This window comes from Leptosomus discolor, chromosome 3 (genome assembly GCF_034619465.1).
Source record: "Leptosomus discolor isolate bLepDis1 chromosome 3, bLepDis1.hap2, whole genome shotgun sequence".
Lineage (NCBI taxonomy): Eukaryota > Metazoa > Chordata > Aves > Leptosomiformes > Leptosomidae > Leptosomus > Leptosomus discolor.
The window spans coordinates 17,955,047-17,968,335 of NC_141393.1; the positions used below are offsets into that span (position 1 = coordinate 17,955,047).

Consider the following 13,289-nt stretch of genomic DNA (forward strand, 5'->3'; position numbering starts at 1 on the left):
ATGGGCTTGAAAAATCACTGCAGCAGCGGCGGGCAGGGGGGAGATGCAATCCCCGGGCTGCGCTGCCACGCCGCTCTCCCCGCCTCTCCCCGCCGGCTCGGGCTCCGGCTCCGGCTCCGGCAGCGCCCCCGGCAGCGCCCGGCCCCTCTGCCCCCCGCGCCCGGCTCCAAACTTTTTCCGCCGCCCGCTCCCCCCGCCCCGGGGTGTGAGGGAGCCCCGGGCTCAGCGGTGAGCGCCGGCCGGGGAGCCCCCGGCGCCGGCAGGCTGCCGGCGGCGGCCGGCGGAGCATCCCGGGGAGGGGAAGCCGGCGGGGCGGGCAGGGAGGTAGGCGGGCAGGGCGGGGGTGGAGGCATGTCTCCCTGTTGAGGGAGCCGGGACTTGCAGGGCGCTGGGTTTTCCCGACCACCCTTTCCCCTCCCCACCCGCCCATCTCCCTGCCTCCCTCCCCCACCCCCACCCCCCCTCCTTCCCTCCCTCCCCTCCAGAATTAAAGTTGGGACAGTCGCGCTCCGGGGATGGGTGCGAGCCAACGCCTCTGCTGCCGGCTCGCTCTGCTCCCTCCCCAGGTCGCCCGGAGCCCGCGCCCCCGCCCGCCCGCCCAGGAGGGATGCTGCTCCGGGAGCTGCTGGGGCTGCTCCGCTGCTGCTGGCCCTCCCTGCTGCTGCACTGTGCCCTCCACCCGCTCTGGGGCTCCGTCCAGGTAGGGCCGCCCGCGCCTGCCCGGAGCCGCAGGCGGGGAGCGGGGGGCGGCGGGGCCGGGGCGGGGGGCTCGGGGGGCGGCGGGCAGCGCCCCCGCGGCGGGCAGCGCCCCCCGGCCGGCAGCCCCGGCAGCGCGGGGCGGGCGCTGGCGCAGGCGGGCGGTGGCGGGGCGGTGGTCGCGCAGGCGGCCCCCGGCGCGGGGAGAGCTGTTGCTCTGCCGGGCGCCGTCCCCGCCTTGTCGGCTGCGGCGGGACGGCCGGGCGGGCGGCGGCGGCGGGCCCCCGGCGGCGCTGAACTCGGTGTGGCCGGGCTGAGCGAGACGTAGTTGACTTTCTTCGGTTCGTAAGCGCGTTTTGCCGTCGGTGGCAAGATGCGCGGAAAGAAGCGATGCCCGGAGCGAAACATGTTTTGCCGTGGGTTTTTTTGCGAATGGAGGATTCTCTGGGCAAAGGGCTGAATCAGCTTTTGCCAACTCCGACGCTGTGATGTTGCGTGACCTTGATTGTAATGTGGGGCGACCAGCAAGATGGATTGGGAGAAATCGGTGTGCGGTGAGGGAGAGCGCCCATCCGGTTCGGAGAATCAGAACGGCAGCAAAGCTCAACTCAAATGCGTCACTTTGGTATTTTAAAGTTTATTTATAATATATGTCTTCAGAGGAGTGATTGATGAGCCAGCCAAGTGCTGCTCAAGAACAGAACAATTACAGTTTCTTTCTTGGAGAAAACACAGTGGAGACTCCACGTCTTTTACTCCCTGTTCTAAACTTAGTGACTCCCAAGAGACTAAAGAGAGATGTTGTTTGGTTTAGCATCTTGTCTCTTGTCGTGAATGACAAAGAGGATTTGCGCTCCTTACAGATTAAAATGAGCAGAAATACAACAAAACCAACCTCCTTTAAACCAATGCCCCTGACATAAAAATCTCTGCCAGCACCACCTTCCTGCTGTCCTGCTCAAGTACTCAGGTCGCTAAGCTTAATCTAATGTAACTGCATTTTTAAGGGAAGCACAATTCTGTAAAAAGAGATGCCTTCTGCAACCTCTCTCCTGTAATCCGTCAGTCAATCAAGCAGACCAAAAAAAAACTTGCATAAACATCTTTCTGGCAAACTACTCAGATGATCTAAGCCAATCTTTCAAAAATAATTACATTTATAAGAATTGAAACAAGCTCTGAGAAATGCAAAAGCCAAGGGGCCCAGCCTTTCCTTGCAATAATTTGGAAGTTTTGTTGTCCCATTCATCACCTGTACTTGTGCTATTGTCTGCTGTTCCATGGAAAAGCAATCAATGAATCTGCTCATACTCAGGCTTTTTTCCAGCTCTGCCAAAACCTCATGTGTCTAAAGCTCCTATCAGCAGGTACCAATGGGAAGGGCAGGTGTGGAGCGCTCACCAGCACGCCGGCCTTCCTGTGACCAAAACTCCCTCATCTTTGAGTCCCTCCCATGGCTCTCTTCCCCCTGTTGAGTCATAATCCTTGCTCTTATCTTCAAAGTCTCTCAAGCCGTACTCTCCTGGACTAATTCAGTAATGTTGCATCATGTCGCTCCCCTGCCCCTGCTCCATCTATAGCAGCCATCGTGTTTTCTCATGTCTCTTCTCCTAGCCCCTCTTCACTCATTCATCCATGCGATGACTTATGTGTGTCATGGCCTTCCCTCCCACATCTTTACATTCCCTCCTTAGGCCCTGCCTTGAGGCACTTAAGAGAATCAGTCAGATGCTAATCAGAGAAGAAGCATTTATCTTATTAAAAAGAAAAATAAAACCAAAACTAACCCCAAACCCACAATCTTTTCTTATTAGCGTCGTAGCCAGCATTGTGATGAGAAGGAAGGGACGATTCTGTCTGAGGCTTTTGACATAATTAAAAAAAAGAGCAGTAAGCTTTGTGATAAATAGCAGGGTCACGTTTTTTCTGGTTTCATAAACATGGATCTGGATTAACTCTGATGTGAATTATGCAGAGCCATCCTGGGATTTACGCAGCAGTGTTGAGACCTCATCTCTGTAGACTGCTTCCAAGAGACAAAGCTCTTGCCACATCAGCAAGCTTTTAGAGGTTTCTCTGCCTTTTCAGTCAACTGCACTTTTCTTTTCAAGCTTTCCTTCTTTTACCTGGTTCAAAAATTCACAAGAGGGCCACCCTCCGGGGACTGTATTAATCCTCTTTTCCCATCCCACTCTGTAGAGCATGCTCATGGACTGCTGCAACCCCATGGGACTCTACTGACATACTAAACAGCTCTGACCACATGCAGATTTATGCTTCCACTCAATGCAAAGCAGAAGTAGGACCACTGTTTCTGAAGGAAATCTCGGATTAAAAAGAACTACGTCACAGGGATGAATTTCAACAGAAAGGCTGCAAAAGGAAACTACCAGTTACCACTTTCTGCTTGATTTTCCCTGGACATTTGTGGATCAGATTTTCATTTCTATGAATATTTAAAAACATTTATCCTTTTGCAAAGCATGTTCCTATGAAATGCACAGATCCATAAAGTCAACTCTATGTATTTTCAGAGCAGAGCAATAAATGCATCAGCTTGAAGTCGAGGCAACATATATGTCTAAACTGGCCAACTGCTGAATGTGTTGAGAAAGACTCATGCTAAACAAGCAACCAAGTTTTAGACAGGCTGAGGAGACACATGTTCATGGCACCTCCAGCACCTGGAGCAATCACTGGAAAGTGCAGAAGCAACAACTAGGGAGCAAGCCCCTGTGTGGTCCGTCTCTGGAGATGACCCCTTGCCAAGGCAACCTCTGTGCTACGAACTGCCTGGCAACCTGGTGGGTGTCTGGTTAGTCATTATCTGCGAAATGCTTCCGAAGCCGTTCTGGGGCCATGGTAGTGTCCAGCAGAACAAACAAGCAATAAAGTTTGAGGTTGGACTCAAATTAGCAGACCTGGCCAGAGAAAGATTAGGCTCTTTCAACATGCCTTTTTTTTTTCTTCTGCCTTCTCCTGTAAAGGCAGCTTACCTTGAATTGTGGACAGTAAGAAAGAAACATGGAGTAATTTATTTCATCATCCTCTGCCAGCGCAAGATTGTTCCCTAAAGCATATTTTCTACTGATTTGTTCTGCTTACCATTAGAAGACACAAGTAATAGCCTTCATTCCTTTCATAAGAAGACTAACAGACATCAACAGTGGGATTTTTTTTTCTTGAAAAGAAGCCAAATGTATTTTCTTTTTCTCTTAATTATATCTTGCTACTGTTAGTTAATCTTCTTGCAGCAGTCCTTGCCTATTTCTCTCCTTGTTGAGGCCCTCGGCCTCCATTCAGGTCTTTCCTTCTCCTGCCGGATTTCAGCCAACTTATGGTATCTTTTTCATTTTAAACTAACCCTCTAAGACCTGGCAAGGTTATATCTGTGTTCCTACAGGTATCTTCTAACAACCAGATATTTTACTGAGTGACAAGAGAAGGGAAACAAATAGGTGATAAAGCCTGTGCTTTTAAATGTCAGTTCTTTCCCAACCATTTAAAAATTATCATGGGGAACTTTGATAAAGGTTCAGACTAAGGTATTGAGAGACAACTTTTTTTTTTTTTCTCCCCAGAAATAATATTTTTAAAGTACACAGGAGCAGGGAGTGGCTGGGCATGTATAGGGTTAATCTTGTCTGCAAAGTAATTGAGAAAATCCACTGGTTTCTGAGGACACTCTATTACTAGCCTCAGGTAAGAGAGCCTCCAGGGATTTAAAAGCAGTCAATAGCTCTAAAAAAAGACACAGCAAGCCTTTGGTTCTGGTTGATATTAAGTTAAAGCAGTAAGTCAGTGTAGCTTTTCCATACCAGCACTGTCTTTGGACTTAAATACACAAAGCTGCTTCTGGTCTGAGAAGCTGGCTCCTACTCTGCTCAGTATTATTCTTCTCTGTCTCTATCCCCACCCATTGCACTGACTCCTGCAAGACTGTAGTGAGCCATAGGACTCAGCAGCCTGGGAACTAGGCTGGGGACAGTAATTGTAGCTAAGAGTTAATAGTTGCTTCCTAATCATCTGTTGGGGCCAGTGGAGAGATGTTACTCTACCTCCCCTGTCAACACAGTAAATGTTACACCAGTACAACGAAGAGGTACCCCAGGTGTGCCACTGCCACGGCATGCAGCAGGCACTTTTCCTACAGGCTTCTCTTGGGAGAGTCCCTAACACCCCAGCCCAGCGTGTGAACAGCGTTGGAAGAGCTGAAGCAGTATGGAGGATATTCTGCTGCCTATGATCACTTACTTTAGAAATAAATAAGCCTGCTTAGCAGAGAGATTTATTACGAGCCATAAGGGATTATGAAGCCGAGTCACTTTGATTCATTAGAGCATTCAGGGAGTTTGTGTAAGTTCCTGGAAACTGTCTGGGGTGGTCTTTAACCACACTTTTACTGTTACCTGATGGTGAAGGGGAAAATTGGAACGCACTTGTGCTGAATTTGTTTTTCCCTACGTTTGGTAATAGATTTTGACAAGCTGTTTAAAGGACTGAGCCTTCTTACTTGTGCTGTGCCGAGCCATCCTTCCAACTCAGCTACACGTAGCCTCTTCTATTCTTTCCTCCCTCTCTATAATATTTAATCAACAAAGCCCTACCTCCATTTCCCTGAGGCCAGAGTAATGCATCTTTCTGCATTTAGAAACCTCCTACGCATGTGAACATGTCCTTTGTGCAGTGATGTTGTTTTAATTAGCCACATCTCTCTTTTTGGCCAGAAATCCATGACATGACTGTGTACAGCTTTCCTGCAGACAAGAGGCAGCACAGCACCCTTGGTGCCTAGCTGTGGGTGGTGGGCTGGGGGCTAGGGTTGAAAGGGGAGAGGAGACAGGCTGTGTGCCTGGGGCTGGCAGGAGAGAGGGGGTGAGAGAAGGCAAACCTGGTGACCCTGGGGATAAGCAGGGAGGCAGAAGAGCCCTGTGTAAAACAGATCGGAAAGCATGGCATGAGACATCCTCTTTGTAATGACCAATGTGTTGTGGAAAACAGCTAATTAGAGAAGATGATATTAGGCCAAAACTATTAAGACAATAACCCTCCCAAGACCAAACTACACAAGGCAACAGTTGAATGCTAGCATAACTATCCTTAGCTGCAGCAAGCCACAAGTCTGTCCCAGATGGTCTCATCTCGCATTCAAAGTGCTTGTTAGATAACATGCTTATTTGTATTTTAGGCTTTCTGTCCTTAAAATTGTGTCCAGTATTTTCCACGTGAGTATCAGTCCATTCAAAAAGAGCTGGCTTAGAGACCTCTAAAGTTAACGCCTTTCAGAAGGTCCTGCAATGTTCAGCAAGTTTCATTTTCATTAGGGACTTAACTCCTCTTAATTCCATAGCGTCAGATTAGGAATTTTACTGAATATTCCTTAAATCCCTAGTCATGTAAATATTACCAATGGTAGGAAAAATATGCTGTTAATAGATGGTCCTTGTCGTGTCTAGATCAAGCTATGGAATATATTGTATAGCAATACTGGCTAAATCAATGTCCATAGCCAAGCAATGCCTACACTTGGGTTCTCAAATGCCTCAGCTTCAGCTTTATTACTAGCCAACACCGCATGTTAGGGAGGCTACAAGCCACAGTTTATGGCATTTCCATTTTGACCCTGTCATTGCTGTGGTCTGCAGATGAGTAAAATGTGGGCTGCCTCTCCTCTTGGTGGGAAGTAAAACACTCCGTGAAATGCTCTCTGAACATCAAAGCAAGGCTGGCAAAGCAGAGGAAAGATCTCTTCTGGTTTTCAGTTCTGCCATAAGGAAAATGAACATAATCCTGACCCTAACTGTCTTGTAATTTTTATTAGCTCGCTTTGGCTTGCAGCAATGACCCGGTGAATAATGCATGCTGCTAGATGGCTTTCCTAAGGAAAGAAGGCTTACGCAATCGTATTGTCTGCCACTACCCGCTTTCTCCTTACCCCATAATAACTCAGAAACCAACTGGCCAATTTCAACCAAATTTGACAAGGGAAAGAGGTCTTGAAGATATTGTGTTAAGTAAAAAAAAAAAAAAAAGGGGGGACCACATAGGGAAGAGACCTCCTTGTAGTGGCGTTACTGAGGGATGTGAGCTCAGTTTTCACTACAGGTCTGAGGTGCTACTCGGCAACTCAGGTCCAAGAAACACGTTCATGGAAAACCAGATTTCACTGTTTGTGCTGCTCATGCAATGACTTGTTTCTTTACAGGTCACTCAGGGTGAGCCCCAGAAGTCATGTTCCAAGCCTGTAGCAGAGAAAGTCACAGAGAGCTGCCAGCAAATTTGCCAGTGCAGGCCACCTCCACCATTACCACCGCCTCCTCCACCTCCACCGCCCCCGAGGTTGCTAGCGGTGCCAAGTAAGTAGCTGCTGGTATGATTGTGGTACGCTAAGGGAGGGTGAAGCAATGGGGACACCTGGACAGACGGAAGGAGAAAGGATGTGGGAGAGGGCACAGCTAGCTCATTTGTCATTTTCCACTTAGCAAATGGAGGAAAAAAATGTTCTCAGTAGAGACGGAGATCTGTTTTCTGATCAATGAATAATGCTTGGCTTTTGGAAGAAAGCCAGAGAAATTCCCTCCTTTCATTGTATTATATATGATTCCCCAGCTTTAAATGGTTCCCTAACACTCTGGCCTTGGGAAATACTTTCCTACGGAGACATAGCACTGTGCTTCCCCTTGCATTATGCGACCTCCTGTCTTGCCAGGTGTGCAGCTTGGATGTCTGGGTGCTCCAAGGCAAATTCATTTATAAACAGACAAAAATTCAAGCACTCTGCCTAGACCATCTTGCAGGTTTGGCTGACTTCAAGACACCAGAGCTCTACTGGTTTACCATAGCAGTGAGTCAGGCTCACTGGTTTTAAATTGCTTACAACTGTAAAAAAAGTGAGAGGTATGTCAGGCGTCAATGGCAAGTAAGCAGTTTTCTCACTAATGCACATACAAGCTAAGATTCATGCATTTCTTTTCATACAAATCGGTGCTCCCAAACCTTATCCAGTCCATCCAAGCTCCTCCTCATTTCCAACCGTGCATCCCCATGTCGGGCACACCTCGTGCCTGCAGTTCCTGCTGACTCGCTCTGCCAGCTTCCTTCCACATCAGTATTCCTGTGATCCCTGCTGCACAGATCCTTTCTGGAGAGTGATAGCCCTGCCAGTGGTCCCCAGAGAGGTAGTCCCTCTGCAGTGGGACAGAGCTCACCAGCTCTGCCTGTGATGGCTGGGTGCAGGGACATGGGCTGGACCCTGCGCAGACACTTTTAGGTCCCATGTGTTTGGTGTTCCAGCAAATGCTTCTGTATTTTCACAAATTTGTCTCTCCCTGAAAGGCTGCCTATTAATTCTTCTCGCTGCTTACATAAACTCCCCTGGGAACAGTGTTGCAAAGTATATCTAGTATCCTCAGTGCTTCGCCCAAGGGAAAAGAAATCATTGGGTAGCATCATTTGGCTGTTTGTCTTTATCACCACTATCTCCAGATGTGCAGAAGACACAAAGACAGTTTCTACGCAGCTTTTAGCCAGGTAGAGGACAGGCAGAATTTTGCAGTGTGTTTTCTGCCAGGAGCATGCTTCGTATTTGTGCCACACTGCAGAAATTTAAGGCGAAGGCAGGAAAAAACCAACAGTGAAACACTTGGGAAAGGAAGTACAAAGACAGCTTGGAAAGCAGACATGAAGGGTTTTTATAGCAGGAAAAATCTCTTTCAATGTTCAGGAAAATGTCATGGACGGTAATATTGCAAATTCCCTTGATCATTTTCTCACAGTCAGAAAATAAAGTACTTTGCCACTCTGTTTTGTTGGACCTGGGGTACCTCATTGCCCTAAGGGAGCTACTCTTGCCCACGCAAGATGTGGCAGAGCAGTGTCAGCACAGAGACCAGTGCTGCTGCTCTCCTCTGCCAGGGGGAGGGCACCGCTGCTTGCCCTCCCCAGTCTGTGTTAGGCAGCTGCTCTGAGTACATGGATTTGTCTCCTGTGAAGTGGGAAGGAAATCATACCAGGAAAAAATAAATGTCACACATTGCAAAAAGAGGAAAGAGGAATCAAATGGGCCTGCGACTGGGATAGCCTGATGCTTGCTTAGGCTGGATTGCCAGATGCTAACCCAGTTCTAAAAATGAGCTATATAAATCCAGATGACTAATATTTAAACAAGTTAATTTCAAATGCAATGAAAAAAAAATAGATTACACATTCCTTTCACCAGTAAGCTTTAGAGTAGCAATCAAGTGCCTTATCTTGAAAGATGCTTTCATTATTGTCAGCTGTCTAGGCACTGTGATTTAGCCCACGTGTAGAGCAATCCCCATCCTTGTGAGAATGAGCAAGCCTTGTGGTTAAATATTGATGTTATAGACACTGCCTTTAAACAGCATTCAGATGAGAGGGCAGTAAAGGGACAAGACAAGCTACTGTTAAGTGGTTGATGCTAGACTTACACTTTATACTGTTTAAGTGATTAAAGTTAAGTACTGGAAAGACCTCTGCAAAAAAGCAGCAGCCCAGGAGCTGCAAGTTTTTTCCCTTTGCAAGGTACAATGTCTGTGCCATGAGGCACTTCAGAAAGATGCTGGCATTGCTCTCAGAGCTTTGTGAGCCACAAAAGGCTGAAGCCTGCTAGGCACTGTCCTTAAAAGCTCTTTTTTGCGATCAAACTGCATGTTGTTGGAGATTTAGATCATCTCTACATCCTTCTAAAACAGCTGCTGTGGTTTGGGCCGCCTGATGATTAAAGCCAACAGATAGAGAATTCCTGTCTATCCAGTTACTGCAGACACCGACAGCTCAGTTATCTGCTAAATGAAGCCATCTAGTGCTCTTTGACATGTCCTGTCTGGTCTCCAGCTGCTGCTATGGAAAAGAAGGGGACCATCTTTGTGTCCTCTCTATCAATCCTACCTGAACGTTTTGCAAATCCTACTTGGATGTATGGAGTGACACTGGGTAACTGTTTGTGAGCAGCTGAATCACTCCCTGAAAGGTTTGTATTGTGCTTGAGGACATCTGAGGAGTTTCAGGAACAATTACAGTGCATTTAGTGTCTCTTTAGACATTTCCATATTGACAGGTTGATCCAGTGACAAATTTTTAGCTCTGCTTCCTGCAGATAGATTTATACAAAATCTGTTATATGTTGTGAATTCCAGAATTGACGTATAACAACTGGCAAATGTTGTGTTTGCTCTGAGGGAAAATAAGCCAATTCCCTCCACAGAAGATTAGTAGAATCACACACAACTTAGCAGTCAGTCTAAATACATAAGTCATGATAGAAACACCAACTTTCCAGGCTTTAGGAGACACCTCACTTGTTATAGTCATGTATTTACAACAAGAATGTGTGGGGTGTGTTTCAGTGCACCCTGAGGAGGCATATAATTTGTTCAATAACGTGAATATGTGAAATTAAATTGGATCATGGGGACCATATATTTCCAAATATGGACAACAAAATTATGGACTAGTGAATTCAGAGAATGCCTCTGCTGCCAGAACTCCAGGGTCCAGGGAAGAAAACATAGACTGCTTTTGTCCTCCTTCAGCCATGACCCCAGCCCTCCTTTTCCCACGTTTCTAACTCCTTCACACCTGTGTGATGTCCCTTCCAACCCCTGTTCCTGCCTTCACTGCATCTGCTCTGAAGCTGTCATGAGACATTCCCTCATGGCAGCATATCCATGTGCTTCTTCCTTGCTAAGCAGAGGACTCCTAGTCTGCCCCAGTGAATCCATCTGTTTTACGGTATCTACATGAAGGCGAGCGTCAGCCATGCTGATCCCTGTGGATGCTGGTTCTCTCAATATTGCTAGTTCAGCCTTGCCTCTTTCTGTAAAGTGGGACACACGGAGCATTTCAGATTTGAGTTTCCTAAGCTTTATTTCAGATGCAGTTTGTTGGTGTCCCACTGAGATACTGCTGTCCTGTTCGGGATAGATGTGTACCTTACTGAGGGTCTTCAAGGAGAGGGACTCCAACCTGTGTTAGAAGTAACTAAGATGGCAGGGACTGTGTGACGAATTGGTGGGGAACTGTCAGGAGATGTGGTTGCTGAGCCAATTGCAGTTCCTCCACATGGTCTGGCATATTGATATTTCCACAGTAACTCTCCTTATGCAAGCAGCAGCCTGCTCTTTAACCTGTGCCTAGAAAACTGCTCATTGATGAAGTGAAGGGAAAGCTCCTGAGGCTCTGAGGGGCCTAAGGCCAACTAAGCTTAGATGCTGACAGCAAAGGAGGAGGAACTTTCAATGAAATTGAATGTGTTCCCTAGACGTGGCTGTAATGACCTGAAGGAGATAGAGATGTTCAGAACTTGGACTTGGCCTTTAATTAACTGTTTCTTTTTCCCCCCACATCTGCTTTTCTCCTTGTCTCTGGATTTCAGCCAGGACTAAGGCAAGGTGGATGGAGTACTTGTTCAGACGGCATTTCTAACCCAACTTCACAGACCCATGAGATTAAGCTAGTTTGAATGATGTTGACCCTTCAAACTCTGAAATACTGCTGTTGTCAACCCTTAAATACTTTGCGAGCGTGCAGGTTTCTCCAGACGCATTGTGAAGAAGAAAGGACTTTGGAAGTAGAAGCTAGGCTTTCAAAACAGGAAAGGGCTAAAGCTAGACGTACACTGCAGTCAGTATCAGTTTTCACCTGTGTAAGGTTTGAGGAAAAAACATTTCAGAAGTGACTTCTTCAAAATGGTACAAGGAACAGAAAGAATGTTCAGCATGAACTCCTCACTTCCTGGTTAGCAACATTTGCTGTCTCTGCTCTACCCATCCTCCACGTTGGGTGAGGAGTCCACAGTGCTGCCACCACCTCTCTGGATGATAGAAATGTCCAGTCAAACATTGCTTCAGTCGAAATTTAGAGGAGGAAACTTAAATAATTTTTTAAAAATCTGAAATCATTACAAGCTGTAATAGTACAGCTGAGTCTGGATACTTGAATGAACCAGCCTCTGACTCGTTGGATGCTTGCAGATAGGAACCCAGTGAAGTCTTTACAGCTCCTGATCCCAGTGAAGGTTTGCCCTGAGCTATCAGTTGAGATAAAGCATAATCAAGTCAGTGCAAAGCTGAAGTGAATGACATCACTGCAGAGAAGCTGAAGTGAATGACATCACTGCAGAGGACTCTAATCTCCAGGCTGTAATTGTATGATTTTGTTTTTCAAGGTGAAATCTTTTCCTTTATCGTTGGAGATAGTGCATCTAATTAGCTAATTATTTGGGCTAGTGAAAATGCCAAAATAAAAATGACCAACTGCAGGAAGGGTGCAACTTTCTGGCAACTATATGAGCACAGATGTATAGCTTAATTTCAGAAAGTGTGCACAATCCCTTCAGTGCAAGTAGGAAAGCTAAGGGCATTTGGATCTTTTAGGACAGATGGTCACAATGTGTGTATATAGGCAGGAATCTGAAGTACAGGAACAGTCTGGAACTTCTTAAACTTTGAGTAGGTTTTAAAACAACTAAAATTCGCAAATTTGGCTTGCTGACCGTTAGCAACCTAGCCTTTCACAGCAGGACCTTGCTATAGAAATAAAAAACATATGGCTCTACGACACAAAAGAACAAGAAGTGTTTTTTTTCCTTGGGCTTTTCTACAACCTAAATTCTTGTGGTAAAATGGACAGGGTGACCCTTTGGGGATCCAGAGAATGAGTCTGAGCCTCATGCTGGGCACTGTCTCTGCATGGCCATTCAAGCAGGGGAGCTGAGCATGGTGCTGATGCTCACCGCATCACTTCTTGCACTGCGTGGGTACAGGTGCTGCTGTGCTTGCTTACACGATGCCAAAAAGACTTTTGTCCTTGGCAGAGGTCTATGATTATCCCCCTGGAGCTGAGGGGAAGGTGTGACTGCAAACTGAATTGAAATCCTCCTGGAGGCCACCGCATGTTTTAAAACATGAGGTGCCAAAGAATTTGCTGCAGGCAGTCTGGTGTAGCTGCTGCGATATGGATTGAGCATCTCAGAGAGCTCTGACTTTAAGTTTTCCTTTGGGTAAGCCTTTTGTCTTGTGAGAGCTTTCACCTTTCCAAACAGCCACTGCAAATGCAATTCTGACCCTAAGGGCTCAGCTGGCAGGATCAGCCTTTACCTACCACCTTTCTGCCAGAAGGACCAGTTCTGAATAGTTTTGAGATATTTGGGCACTCGAGGACTCTTGGATTAACTTTTCCCAAGTGCTGATGCTCAAAGGAATTGTTATCAAACAGGTGGGGGTGTTCTTGTTTTATAATATGGGGAAGATGTTTCCCTCCATACTTCACACAGCATAGCAACTACCAAAACGGAACAGTAATGGAAGAGAACTACAGTAGCACCAAAATGGCAGGGGGCACATCGTCTCCTATTCATGGTAATGACAGCTACTGTGAGCGAATATTGTTTTCCAACAAGTCTGGTCTAGACAGTGATTTTTTTAAATGCAAGCAGAATGCTGAAACAGGGAAGCCCTTTCAGTTTTGGTAACACAGCTGTCATACTGTGAATTACAGTCTTGTGTGACAGCATTGTTTAGAATTTACAAAGCAAAACCAAAATTCAATTCTTGTCTTCTCCCACATACACT

The 13,289-nt window shown here is 46.7% G+C and overlaps 1 protein-coding gene across 1 annotated transcript in view; it reads left to right on the forward strand.

The window, feature by feature from the left end:
• The first annotated feature begins 607 nt into the window (after positions 1–607).
• PRIMA1 (proline rich membrane anchor 1) overlaps positions 608–13,289 on the forward strand; it is a 50,048-nt gene continuing 37,366 nt past the window's right edge. The window contains exons 1-2 of the mRNA XM_086463306.1: positions 608–700; positions 6,902–7,052. Coding sequence (XP_086319432.1) covers positions 608–700; positions 6,902–7,052 — 244 coding nt within the window. The remainder of the gene's footprint in view (positions 701–6,901; positions 7,053–13,289) is intronic.